Below are 13,434 nucleotides of genomic sequence, written 5' to 3' on the forward strand. Positions count from 1 at the left end.
TACAGTCTGGATGAGATACCAGTCCATTGCAGGGCAGGCACACTCACACTCAAGTTCAAGTTTCCAGAACCCAATTAACCTACCAGTATGTCCTTCAATTGTGGAGTAAACCAGAGCACCCAGGGGAAAACTACATGAACACAGGGAGAACATGCAAACCACAGATAGCACCCCAGGTCTGGAATTGAACGCAATAGTATTGCAAGGGAGCAATGCTAACCACTGTGCAATTGTAGCACTCCTATTATGAATATACTGTACATTTTTTTAAAGATTTATTCAAAACCTAAATGCCAAAGATTCTTACCCAGCTTTCTTTACTAGTTCAGGTGGGTAGCTGCGTCAGCATGTGTAGGCTGCAAAGGAAAAAGTAATAGGTTTATTCCATGCTGAAAAGAGAAGAAAGAAAACACAACGTATAAACAAATAAACCTATTACTTGTTTCTTTACTAGAGCCTGCTATTGTAATCAGTCTTCTCCTTTCTTTTGATTTAGTCTGGACTAGTAGGTATGCATTCATATATCTTCAAATCACTCATTTAAGTTTTTATTTGTCATAATCTCAATTACTTGTTTTCATTAAATGATTAAAGCAATAGAGAGGGCAAATCTAATTTTATTATCAGGATGATTTTAACAAAACAGAGCTATGACAATTTACATTTCTCATTATAGGAAACCTAAAGGCCTATAAATGCCCCCATTGTTAAGTATGGACTATTCAATAGAGAACAAGATCTTCATTTAATTTTTTCCACTCGTTGTGCTAAGACAAAGACCAGCTCATAATTGTATTTTCACAGTTTACTCGCATCTATTTGAGCTCCATCAAAAACAAACATTTCACAAGCCCCTATTTTACTCTAGGATGGCAATGCTAACCTAAAAAATGATATAATCTTAATTATCTGTGTTATATAGGAATTCAACAACTTTTTTTTCTGAATCATCTCACCCTTTTATTCGCACTAAAATAGTGATTTCATATCTCTACCAGCATGAACTTCAGAAATACAATTTTTCAATTAAAAAAATGACCATTGAGAGTGATTTTTTTTACCAATTTGGAGAGGCTACTAGATAAAACATAAATATTTATTTAAATTATTAAGTATTTCACATACTTCACATGTGCTATACTGTATATACAGTATATAATGTTACTTCCTTCTAAAAACAATGCATACTCACAAACAAGGTTTTACTTAATGTTTTTTTAAGAATTCTGTTTTAAAATGAATTGCAGTAATGGTATCTCTATATAAGTCTTATCTGCTTGTATGCTTTCACTTTTATATAGTTCCTTTTCCTAGTGAGCAGCACCCAAAAGCCCTGGACAGAAAAAATATTACCTAAGGAAATCCAATAAAGTAAATCTGTTCTAACACAAGACAATGCCAAGATTTGTAGCCAAGCCAGTGGTAATTATTCTAATTTTCTGGTGCTATTGCTTTAATATTTCTGTAATGAAGAAAACTGGATAGTCTACAGCTACCTTATGGTTTCTAATTCAAGTGTGCAAACCATGGTCCTATTGTAAAGTACGTCAACAGCACTTGTTAATATGTTTTTCAACCACTCCATTTCATTTTTGGATAGAGCTACAGGTATGGTGCAGTTACATTTGAAAGCACGGAAAATAGTTTAGAAAAATATAAAAAATAATGTTGTTTTAAATGTAGAGATACGTTGCATCACAAATAACATACTGAGCATCTGCAAAACATATCACATGTAACTTTGATAAAGTATCGAAGTTATTATCAGGAAAATAACCGTCTTTTCTGTGGCAGATGCATAAATGTTTTACTGAACAGACGTGGTATGAATCAATTAATTATTCTTCTTAACATTTGTCAATAGCAGGGGGACTGCTGTCAGAGTCACTAGCAGTAGTATGTGTAGCCATTGTTGAGAAAAATAAAATATAAGCTGTCCATTTGCTTTGCACCAGTCAGCAGAGTATGAAACCCTTCCTTTCATAGAAATGCTTACCTGTTCACCAAATTTTGATACTTAAATGTCACATTGCTCCAAATCATGCCACAAATGTTCAAGGCACTTCTAGAAGGGAACTGCACCCTTGGTATAGCTTTCACATTGTTATCAAAATGAAAGACAAGTGGATAGAGGACATACTCTATATTGTCCACATGGAATCTTGTCCCATCAGGTAAAGTGTACAGTTGGGTGCTAGCTGGGGCAGATAAGGAAATTAATGGATACAATTTTGTGACATTTAGGGAAAAGGGAAGATCATATTCTGAAGAAGAGTAGACCAATAGGAAATTCTTTTCTGGACAGGAATATGAAATTGGGTGTTTTATGGGACAAATAGTGATAGTGATAGTGATAGTGATAGTAATAGGGTGGAGCTAAGAATCTGTGAGGGCCTGCAGGGTTTAAAGAAATGCTTTCAAAAGGGCTGTTGCTGGTGATAACACATTATAAAGGTTTGCTTGCCTTTAGGATTAGCTCTCCAGTTCAAAAACATGAAGGATGGATAGTGAAAGTGAGCAGCAAAAGTACGTCAGAATGTCCCACCCACAAGTAAACAAAGATGAAGATTTTCCACAGCTCGAACTCAGCTAATAAGATCTTGGCATCTTCTGGGATCTGGAAAGTGTACTTCTAATAGTTTTCATGCCACACTAAACTTGGCACAAAAGTGTTGCTGCCTTATATATACATGAGTTGTACAGTACAACTTTTTGAAAGCCCTGCTTAACTGTGCCACAATTGAGGGCAAGGGAACCAGGTCTGATTGGAGAAACAATGACAGCACAATTTGTGCTGTGAACAACTACATCTCACGAACAGTAGAAAAGTTTGAAATTCTCAGTTTTTATAGTATGTTAACAAGGGTGAAAAGGGGGAAGTAGAGGAAATAAGGATTGGTACAAATTCTATTTGATCTTATTGTTAACAGAACATTTTTTATTATTTTTGTGTTTTTTTATTTTTTATTGACATTTTCTCCTTTAAGTGCAATCAATTTAAAGTTAAACTCCAAAGGCAAAATAAAATGAAAACATTCTGAAATATGGGACTGGTGAGAATTGGATTTAATTGTGGTAGAGTATTTTTCGATGGCCAACACAGGTATGGGCAAGATTAAAAAAATGCTGATCTTTTTTTTTCCGGTAGTTTTCTTTTTATGCAGTACTTTACAGAATGCAGACCACTAAAATAGATTGGTGACACAGATACTTTGCAATACTATGCAATGTGAGTGACCCTAATGCAGTACATCTTCAAAGCTGGGAACAAGACTAAGGCAATTGAACAAGACTCCATTATTTTCTTGTTATGTGGAATATAAAGAACCTATAAGACACTCCTCTGGTTTCTTAGCGCCATCTTGTGTGTGCCTTCATTATTTAATTCAAAGAGGACTTCTGATAACCACTTTATTGTATGGGGAGGGTCTAATGAAGTCTTATCAACCTAATCATGCTTTATAGATTGCTATTTCATTAGAAGTAATGAATTGAAAATAAGCATAATTCGAAAAACAAGATGAGGCCGGATGATGCATCTCTGATTCATTTTTGAAAGTGCAAAAGCTATTTAAATATTTTTAAATAAATAATCCATTTTGGTGCTAGTACTACATGTTATTTATTCAAAATGCTATTCCTTGTGATTTATGTGTTTTAAACGTAGCACTGAACCATATTGTTGCTTTTTTCACAATGTAAATAAAGCAGACAAAGACGGAAAACTAGTTTAAATAAATGCCTTCAAATTATAATTTAATTTTATCTAACAGAGTTGGGAACACTGTGATTATTACAAGTATATGTTGGTGCAGCACAAGTGTTAATTCATAAAATGATTAAAAGTATTAAAAATGCTTGATTGCACTCCATGGAGTTTGATTATTTAGATATTATGGTCCATTCCAAATTTTTATTTACAAAAATGAAATTAATTAAATTTAAAACATCAAAGCACAACATATTTGGTTAATGTAAATTGATTCAAGACAGAAACACAAATTATATTTCAACACAAAAGCAGTTTGTCTGGTAGTATTAAGAGTAAATTGCTTGAAAAGAAGTAAAAGTCTCTGTAATTTAAGTTGATTTTCCTTCTCAGCTGGGGTTGTTATCCTTCATGGTGAGGGCTTGCAGGAGGTAGTTTGTCACCTGAGAACAACAAAAAATAATAAAATATTTTGAAAACTGTAACAATGATATAAGATGTAACTTTATAAGGTGTGGCTGTCACTCTCTTTATTAAACCACCTAGTATGAAACACTGTAAACTCACCCTTTTTGCTAATACTGTATCTGAAAAAGGTAAGGAGTTAATACTGTACAGGTGCTGAGAATAAAGTGTTATTTCAATTGTAAAGAATGTGCTAGTGTTCAAAGATAAATAATTATTTTAAGATTTACAATGAAGTGCCCATGGATAAAGACTGTAGTGATTTAAAAACCAGAGTATTTGTTTGAGGTATAAAACACTTAACAACTTTTCGTTGGTGTTATACTGTAACTGAGTCTTTCATGAAGATGTTACATGTTGATATTAACCCACTCACAATCTAAAATGGCTGAACCATTTAAGCTGAAATAGTCCATATTCCCACCACACTGAATCAAAATGACATACTGTATGCTGTCAAACTAGTAGAGTATATGTGGCCTTAGGGTCAACTCAGCTGTGACCTCACTATATTGCTCTTGTAATCAGTATGTATTGATCCTCGTACTTTTTATGTACAAAGCTGTTAAAAATGGACAGCAACCTATTATTTATATTTGCAGTTCTTTCATAGTGTTAGTGCATTCAACTCACAAATCGTTCATTATGATGTCCTGGTCTATATTTCTAAGTGTACAGTAGATTTGCTTTGTTCACCTGAGTGAGCCTTTTGATTTACAATTGTCATCAGAACTGGAGAAGAATTCTGTATAGCTTAAAACAAGTGAAGGAAAGGCTACTATAATGAGTCATTGGTTTCAAATCCTATGTCCTTAAATTCATTAGTTTCTTAATTGGAAATAGGCATCAACTCTACACTGAACATATAGCCTTCAGCAAATTTTGATTAGCAGTTACACTTCATGTGACCATGATTTCATACATTAAGTGTTATTAATATACAATATAGTGAAAAAACATATTAATGAAAATGATATTAATTTCATCACTAGTAACTCTTTTTCCATTTTATTAAACTATTGTCTACCTCACTTGTTTCTAGTCACTTTGTATGTCATTTTATTTCAGTTATGCCTACAACACATACTGTAGGAAAGTGGAAAAGAAGGTGGGATAGGCTGAAATTTGTGAGGTTTCAAGATTTCAAGGAAATGAAAATTAGCTTGATTAGCATTTTATATTTTTTTATTCAACTGTATTCTAATAAAGGTAGACTATAACGGTGTTTGCCGGAATCAATGTAATACAGCTTCAGTAACGAAAGTTATGCTGTGTATGTGATAGTCAATATGTAAACTAAATTTGAACATTACACACAAAAAAAACTTCACGGGTATGATTTATTTTAGCCAAAAAAACATTTCTTTTTACCAAATGATCCCACTGCACAATCACACGCTTCTTCCTCCCTTGGTTTATACTGTATACGCCCAGATAATCCAATGACTGTCATTCCTGAACTAGTCTCCTGACCTCAGATAGCTTCTTTCATCAGGCTAAACAATGCCAATCCAATGGTGCAAGACCATAACTGTAAGGCCCAGGTTCAACCGTAGCTCCTCAGTGCATTACATTGTAGTTTTTGCTTTGACACAGTGCACGAGTGATGTCCTTTTCCAATAAGATCTGCAGCCTCAAGGCAGAAACCATGTGTCGAATGCAGCTCTGTGAATTTAGTATCTAAGCATGGACAAAGAATGCATGTTCTGTATGTGGAGTGTGTTAATGCTTGTTTAACACGAGCATTAACTGAAGATTACAAAGAGTTATGTTCTTAATTGATACAGCTAAATATCTGTGAGAGCCACGCTTGCTAAGAATAATTCTCGGCTGTTTGCTCACCTCCTTTAGGTTGCTGCTCTTGTCCCTTGCCTCCCAAGCATTCTTGCTACTGAAAGGTATATCTTCTTCTAAAAGTTGACCCATCTGGCTATTATTCCCATCCAGTGCCCTTATCATGATTTTGATAAGTTCAGACCATTTCAAAGGTCTATCCAGCTCCTTGGCTTCCTCCCCTGTTGATAAATAGAGGGTCCCATCGCCCTCCTCGTATCCCAAAGGGAAATCGATGCTCTTCTTCCCCATCAGATGTCCTGTGATACAAGAACATTAGAATCTTGATTCTGAACTTTTTTGTTGTTTTTTACTTCAGCACAATTTAAGTTTAAATTTAGAGCATTATTGTTTTTTTTCTAGCGATTGTAAATCAGCTTAAATTAAATATTGTACTTGCTTTAATTAATCTTTGTTTCGTCAAGCAATCTGGTTAATAATATGGTATATAAAGTTAAGAGAATATAAAGTCTTGTCTGTCTTTAGCATATCCAGAAAACACATCCAGAAGACTCAGCTAGCATTCAATCATGAAACAACGTCCAGAAGATAATAACAATCCCAGGCAGAAACTGATACTTTATTTTAAATATCAGTGGTGTTTATTGTGTATATCTGTTAAATGAAAAACACAAGTTAATAAAAAAAAGTTTTGACTTGTGAGGACGATTCCCTTACTGTATGGAACAACTGTTTAATTTTATGCAATCCAGCAAACATTACATTTAACTACAGCAATTACATTGTAAAATAGAAATACTGAAGAAAGTACTAAAGACACTTCTCGGGGAAAGTGATTCTTGGCCTATTTCTCAATCTGTCACAACCAGTTAACAATCAGACTGATTTGTTTAAGTGCATATTTAAGTGCTTTTTAAAAGCAGTTATTTGCAGAAAAACAAAAGTGTTATTCATAAAAGCCTTTTATTCATTGACAACCTCTTTAACAATTTGCATACATTTGTGTAAATGTTCTTGCAAAAATTCTAGACATTAAAAACATTATGTTGCTGTCTTAAAGTAGCGATTTTTTTCATTTATCACGTCACTAAAGGTAACATATTTGTATTGGTTTCTTTTAGATTCTAAACACTACATCCATTTTTTTTATATTTCATATTTCTGTTGTTCTATAATGTCCACCAAGAAAAAATAATAGTATTGCCTATGACAGCATGTTAGAAAACAGTAAATCTGCTCATTCTACAAAAGACATTTTATTTAGGAATAACTTGATGCCGTTGAAAACTGAACATTTCAAAGCTTCATGTATTAAATATGTATTGCATCTTCATTTTTTTTCTTTCATTGTTGATATAGAGTTAATGTACATGAAATTGACTAACTGCCTTTGGAAATCATCAGTGCTGTCACTGAATATTTAAACTACTGTATATACATAGTTCCAACAGCAATGTTCTAAGACATGATAGTCTAATAAAAATATTTATCAAATTAACTGTAAACTTGAATAGATACAGTATATAATCCATATACATCACAGACTTCCAGGGGGTTTCAGAAATACTTTGTATGATAAATTAGATACTTTTTTAATGAAATTTGTAAATACTACTTGCAGAATGAGTTTTCAATTAACCTTAAAGAGATAACACAATATGTTACACTGTTTCGGCATGAGAAGTGTAAATGTAGTAGGTTGAATATTAGTTCCATTATTATTATTATTATTATTATTATTATTATTAACGGAAAAATATTGTTCCTATAGTTAAAGCTGGCACTGTAAACAATACATTTCAGGCATTGTGCTACAGAATAAAAAATAAATATACAGTAGCATCTGACCAATAATAATAATGGAACTATTACTAAACTTACTACACTTACACTTCTCTTTTCTTTTAATTTAGATTCATCGATAAGATTTCCAGTACAGACCCAATTTGGAATAGCCAATTGTGTTTTCATGTCTTGGCTCTTAGCACATTGCAGGCTTTAAGGACCCACATTGGAGGTTTAGTGCTGAATGGAGGAGAAAAGTATACCAAACCAATATCTCTCCAAGCATGCATGTGAACCAGAGCCAACATGTTATTCTGTCTTGACACAACCTGAGAAGCCGGGCCTACTAATCCTGGCAGTCATGGTCAAGTGACTGTGGGGAATCTGTGATCCCCACACAGATCCAACAACGAGGGTGGAACCTCAGATCACGATCAAAATCAGCTGAGACACTCAGAAATATTTATTTGATTAGCTGCATATAATTAATTAATTTTGCATCATTTAAACTAAGAAATTGAAAATTGATTTTAATGTTTAAACATCCCATTGTTGTAATACTTAAAATATATTCAGTCAGATTTTAGAAGATTACACCAGATAAACATTACAGTTCTAAAGAGAAAATTAGTTTTCCTTTAAAAATGTACAGTATGCTTTAAGAACAACGAAAGGTGAATTTAGATTTCAGAAAGAATTGTGTTTCTTCTTCCACCCACCATTGGCCATCCTTTTTTGGCCGAGTGACACAGTGAGATCTGCATCAGTTTCATTTAACCAGCTTAGTCCAATGAACAAATCCTGAAATCAAGTATGAAGAACTCAATTGGCCATTTGCTCATTCTACAGTTGCACACAAGCAGATTCAGACCATGACTGGAAGGTGGGAGTACTGGAAGCGTGTCCACAAACAGGCTTAAATAACAAAAACATTTCAATGTTGCCATGCAGGGGAGGGAAATAGATGTTATGTTCTGGTCTGATAAATAAAATGCAACATACATATGAAAATTATTTTATTGGCATGAGTCAGTTTCATCTAAAAGTTTCAAAGTTTTTTTTTAATTTAAAAAAGATTTTGAATTATAATATAGTGCATTTTATTAAAATATGATATTGCATGATTTAAAAAAATGCACCAGCTTGACAACAAAGTATCAGAAGTACCCTTATATATATACACTGTAGATTATAATATACACACAACTGGCAACCCACTCAAGCTAAGCATGTGTGAGCCTGACTAGTATCTGGATGGGGACCTCCTGGGTAAAACTAAGGTTGCTACCTGAAAGAGGTGCTAGTGGGACCAGCAGGGGCTGCTCACCCTGTGGCCTGTGTGGGTCCTAATGGCCCAGTACAGTGACAGGACACAATACTGTAAAAAAAGGTGCTATTCACCGGATGAGGTATAAAATTGGGTTTCCGAATCTCTGTGGTCATTGTAAATCCCAGGACGTTTTTCTCGAAAAGAGTAGGGATGTTACCCCAGTGTTCTGGCCGAATTTCTTCCGGCCTTAACCAATCATGGCCTTTTAATAGTTCCCATCTATGAATTGTCTTCATTTCTCTGTTCTCCTCCCCACTAGTGATAGCTGATGTGTGGTGAGCATACTGACGCACTTTGGCTGCCGTCATATTATCCAGGTGGATGCTACACATTGGTAAGGGTGGAGGAGAATCCCCATTATGTGTAAAGTGCTTGGAGTGATGTTTCCAGAAAAGCGCTATATGAGTGTACATTTTTAATAATTATAACGATACATTTCTTGTACATTTTGAAAGCTATTTTAAAAGAATTAGGCAAATATTCTGAAATACTATATGCATGTTATAAATACATTAAGGTCCAGATTTTTGCTTCAAAGATAAGTGGCTTTTGAGACTTATGTCATGCTATCTTTGGCCCATCATCTTCTTAGAGGTATTCACAGTGAACTACAATATCATACAAGGCTTCAGGCAGCATGATTAGTAAAAATGGTGTCGACAAAGGACTTCAGTAACTCAGAAGCCTATCAAGTGGATTTCAAAAAGCAGGGTTAGTTTCAGCAGCCAATGCAGCATTTTGTTTTGAGCTTCTGATTCACAAAGTGATCCCTACAGTGTCTTGTAGTTCAGGTGACCTCGCTCCCCAAACAGTATACTTTGACTATAAAATACATTATTTTATCTTTATTGTAGTTTCACAGAGGCGAACACACACAGGGGAAAGATAAATCTTTCATAGGCATTTCAGTATTCATTTCTACAGGATATATCTAAAGAACAATTGCAGCATTAAAGCAACAAATTAATGCAATTAAAATTTACATTTTACTGACAAGACATTAAATATTAATCAGAATGTATAAAACTTAAAGCTGATTGAAGTAATTTATCTGAAATATACTGTAACTTAGTGAAACATTTCTTTCATCCTTAGCACAGGATGGTAAGAGAGGTTGGATGCATCTGTGCTCTGTAACCAAGTAAATTCCGTATGAGGAAATGAAAGCACTCCACAGCTAATTTAAGATGTAATACAACCTTTACCTTTACACCCACCCCCAAACTCTACAAACCCAAAAATCTACCAGGGCAAATACATAGAAAATCCCCAAAGACACATAGTTTTCCTTTGACTACACTGCTACTGTGCGCATTATGTCACAAATAACCATTTTTCATGTTGTTTGCAGCAAATGTTTTCAGTGCATGTGAAGGTGAAGTCAACCAATTACTGTACATAATTTTAGATGAGAAGAAACACGAATTTTGTATAGACCATAGATCATGATAGACTGGATTGGATTCAGTCAATACTTAAAAACAGATCTCTGAAAGTTCTCTGAAAGTTTTTATTTTTAGTTTTTTAGGAATATTTGCAAGTAATAAGACACAATTTCATTTTCCTAATCATTTTCCTAATCGACATAGCAAATTTTAACTTTTTGTTATTTAAATGACCTTAGACGTGTAATTTGCCTGGTTTCTGTACTGTATATTGCACCGCACCACTGTGGTACTGTGTCAGGAAAAAGGGGGTACTTCTGTACAAGTGTTTATAGTATCTTTCAGCGAGCACTTAAATATCGGCAAGATAAATGGAAAAATGCTTCTGTCTGGTCACTATAGCACCCTAATCAATTTACCACATTTATGTTTAGTAAGAATAAAGTGCATGCTAAGAAACAATAAGACGTAAAGAGAAGTATTAGACAATCATTTCCCTTCGAATTCACTTATTTAAGAATCATATAACGATTATTTTTTACACAAAACCAATATTTGTTCCTTTAATCACCCTGGACCTTCCTTCGTTTCTCTTTATCTCACTCTTTCAGAAAACTAAATATTGGCTACAGAAAATAAATGTACAGAGCTCAACCCTCTAAAATTTCAATAGGCATCGATTAACTTTTAAACATAGAGACGTGCCCTTTTAAAATCACAAGCATCTGTAGAAATGATAGCGAATACCGCTGCGTGTGATTAACTGTTTGAAGAGAGCATCGAATTACTGTAAACCTCCTGGTCATATTTCATGGTCTCGACAAGTAAAAGCTTGAAACTGACAACTTTCATACTTGCACTGATGAATATATTATTATTGTGATAAAGATTTTGATCATAACGATACATTGAAGTGCCGTTATATCCACATATTCAAAAGCGCGTTTTTCGCACTTAATTGGCATTTAATTAGATGCACTGCTTTCTAGTGAAATAATAAGGAATTAAATGTTTTGTTTGCTGAGTAGCCCGCTCACTATATCTACCCACACAGACGCAGACACAGAAATTTGCGCCCACATCTCCTTTCAAAATACATATTTTGATTCTTTACAAACCATTTTTTAGATTATGTTTATTTCTTATTTCATGTGGGTTCTAAAGTTCAAGTTTACTTTAAAATTATATATACTGTACATAGTAAAATATCAGCTTACCTACTGCCCAGTGGCTGCCCCTGGGGTACATTTTGGCAAGAGGTGCTCCGTTTTCCACCGGGAATGATGAGGCAAAGTTAACTCTATAAACAATTACAATCAAAAAGATAAAAGAAAGTACTGATCTGTATTTCCAAAATAGAAATTCTGCGCCCATTGCTACTGTAAAGACGCGCGCCTAGAATAGAGGATAGATACAGTATGTCAGCTCTGGGACTCACTTTTTCGTTTCTGAAGAGATGCATGCGTACCTATCCTGCAGTCAATTTATAAGAAATCGTGACGAAATCGGTACAGTGACCAAACAACCCTGACATGTGATTTCTGTGTATTTTTCTGCAATGAACTGGTGCCAAATGTCATATTGTATCTTTGTGTAGATGAAGTGTTAAAAGTTATATATCCACTTCAAATACTTGTCACGTCAGCAGCCCTTTGAAAACGGCCAACCTGCTGTTATTTAAAGACTTATAGCGAGTGATTAAAAACTATTTTCTTCATCGACGGGTTTTGTTAGCTTTTCAAAATATCCTTTAAAACTGTCAGCGTTGTCTCATTAACACTGATATGTTGTATTTTCAGTTAATATTGTCGGTAGTGTTAACAGGTTGTTGCTTGCTTCCTGTCAGAATACAGTATACAGTACAGTATGTGCAGATGTTTTGATTATTATGTTCGCCACAATGTATCCTACTCTGTATACAGTACAGCCATAAATTGTTCGATAGTAACGCACCTTCTGTATCCAAATATAAATTACCTAAAGCAAGCTGGTAGTGGTAGAAGTGTAAAGTGTACAGTAAGTGACATATTTACCTGTTCCCTATGCTATAACATGCATCATTATGACTATTATATTATGATAATGCTCTATATTATAAACTTATCATCATATAATTAATTAATTATTTAATGAATATTCATTATAGCTTTTGGCTACTTCCTTTGTAAAAGAGCAAATGAAGGAAAAAACAAATGGTCCAGTATTTTATTCATTCACAAAATAGTCCATGTAGCATCCACATCTACTATCTACTATCAACAGAGTAGTGTCACCAAAGTAAAAACATTAAAAACATATCAAATCTTAATTTCAAAGCTTATTCTTCCAGTAAAGCTTGAAGTAAAAGCAACGCCCTATAGTAAACCTGATTATTAAGTGCTTTCTTTAAAAGAGAGATGATAATCCAACTGTAGGTTATTAGATCTTATAATGCTAAAACTATTATGTTGACTCATGGCATAAAATCAGTATAAATTCTATTTAACTTTTTGATTCATTTCGCAACTTCTGCAGCCTTGGAAGATTATGGACCCCTTTCCACAGAGCTTAGAAAAGACCAGATAATCATGTCCAGGATTCGGGGTACCAAACTCCCAGCAACAAAGAAGCACTAAAAGTAATCTCTTGTGCTAAACTTGTAATATTTAAGACAAAGAGTTAGCAATTTTAAAGTATCTTTCTTTGCTGAAAAATTTGCTCCAACTATTTTAAATATTTAACAATTATATTACTTGTGAAAAGGTTAGAGGTTCACATTTACAACCTCTTAAACTCCTCGTCTTCATGTTACCTGGTCAATTTAGCTTGTAATCCACCCAGTGCTTCATGAGATATGCCTTACTAAACAGAGTAATGTACTGTACACAGCCAACTTGTGTTCATGTACACACACACATTGAATTTTGCACCTGCCTTAAACTGCATTGTGTATCATGGAGCAAATCCAAACTAAAATTATACAAAAC

At 34.1% G+C, this 13,434-nt stretch overlaps 1 protein-coding gene across 1 annotated transcript; it reads right to left on the bottom strand.

The window, feature by feature from the left end:
- Positions 1-3,749: 3,749 nt before the first annotated feature.
- Positions 3,750-11,906, bottom strand: grp (gastrin-releasing peptide). Its single transcript, XM_015339450.2, has 3 exons — positions 11,686-11,906; positions 6,017-6,267; positions 3,750-4,152 (listed from the first exon to the last, which is right to left on the bottom strand). The coding sequence occupies exons 1-3, from the start codon at positions 11,840-11,842 to the stop codon at positions 4,099-4,101; spliced, it is 462 nt and encodes a 153-aa protein (XP_015194936.1). The 5' UTR covers positions 11,843-11,906; the 3' UTR covers positions 3,750-4,098.
- Between the last annotated feature and the right edge of the window lie 1,528 nt (positions 11,907-13,434).

This window comes from Lepisosteus oculatus, chromosome 3 (assembly GCF_040954835.1).
Source record: "Lepisosteus oculatus isolate fLepOcu1 chromosome 3, fLepOcu1.hap2, whole genome shotgun sequence".
NCBI classification, from domain to species: Eukaryota; Metazoa; Chordata; class Actinopteri; order Semionotiformes; family Lepisosteidae; genus Lepisosteus; species Lepisosteus oculatus.

Bases quoted from the DNA above. Each gene is read 5' to 3' on its own strand.
- grp (XM_015339450.2), bottom strand. From the start codon at position 11,842: ATGGGCGCAGAATTTCTATTTTGGAAATACAGATCAGTACTTTCTTTT. The intron at 6,268-11,685 runs GTAAGCTGATAT...CTTGTATCACAG, and splicing joins GGGCAGCCACTGGGCAGTAG to GACATCTGATGGGGAAGAAG. The intron at 4,153-6,016 runs GTGAGCAAACAG...TGTTGTTCTCAG, and splicing joins AGAGCAGCAACCTAAAGGAG to GTGACAAACTACCTCCTGCA.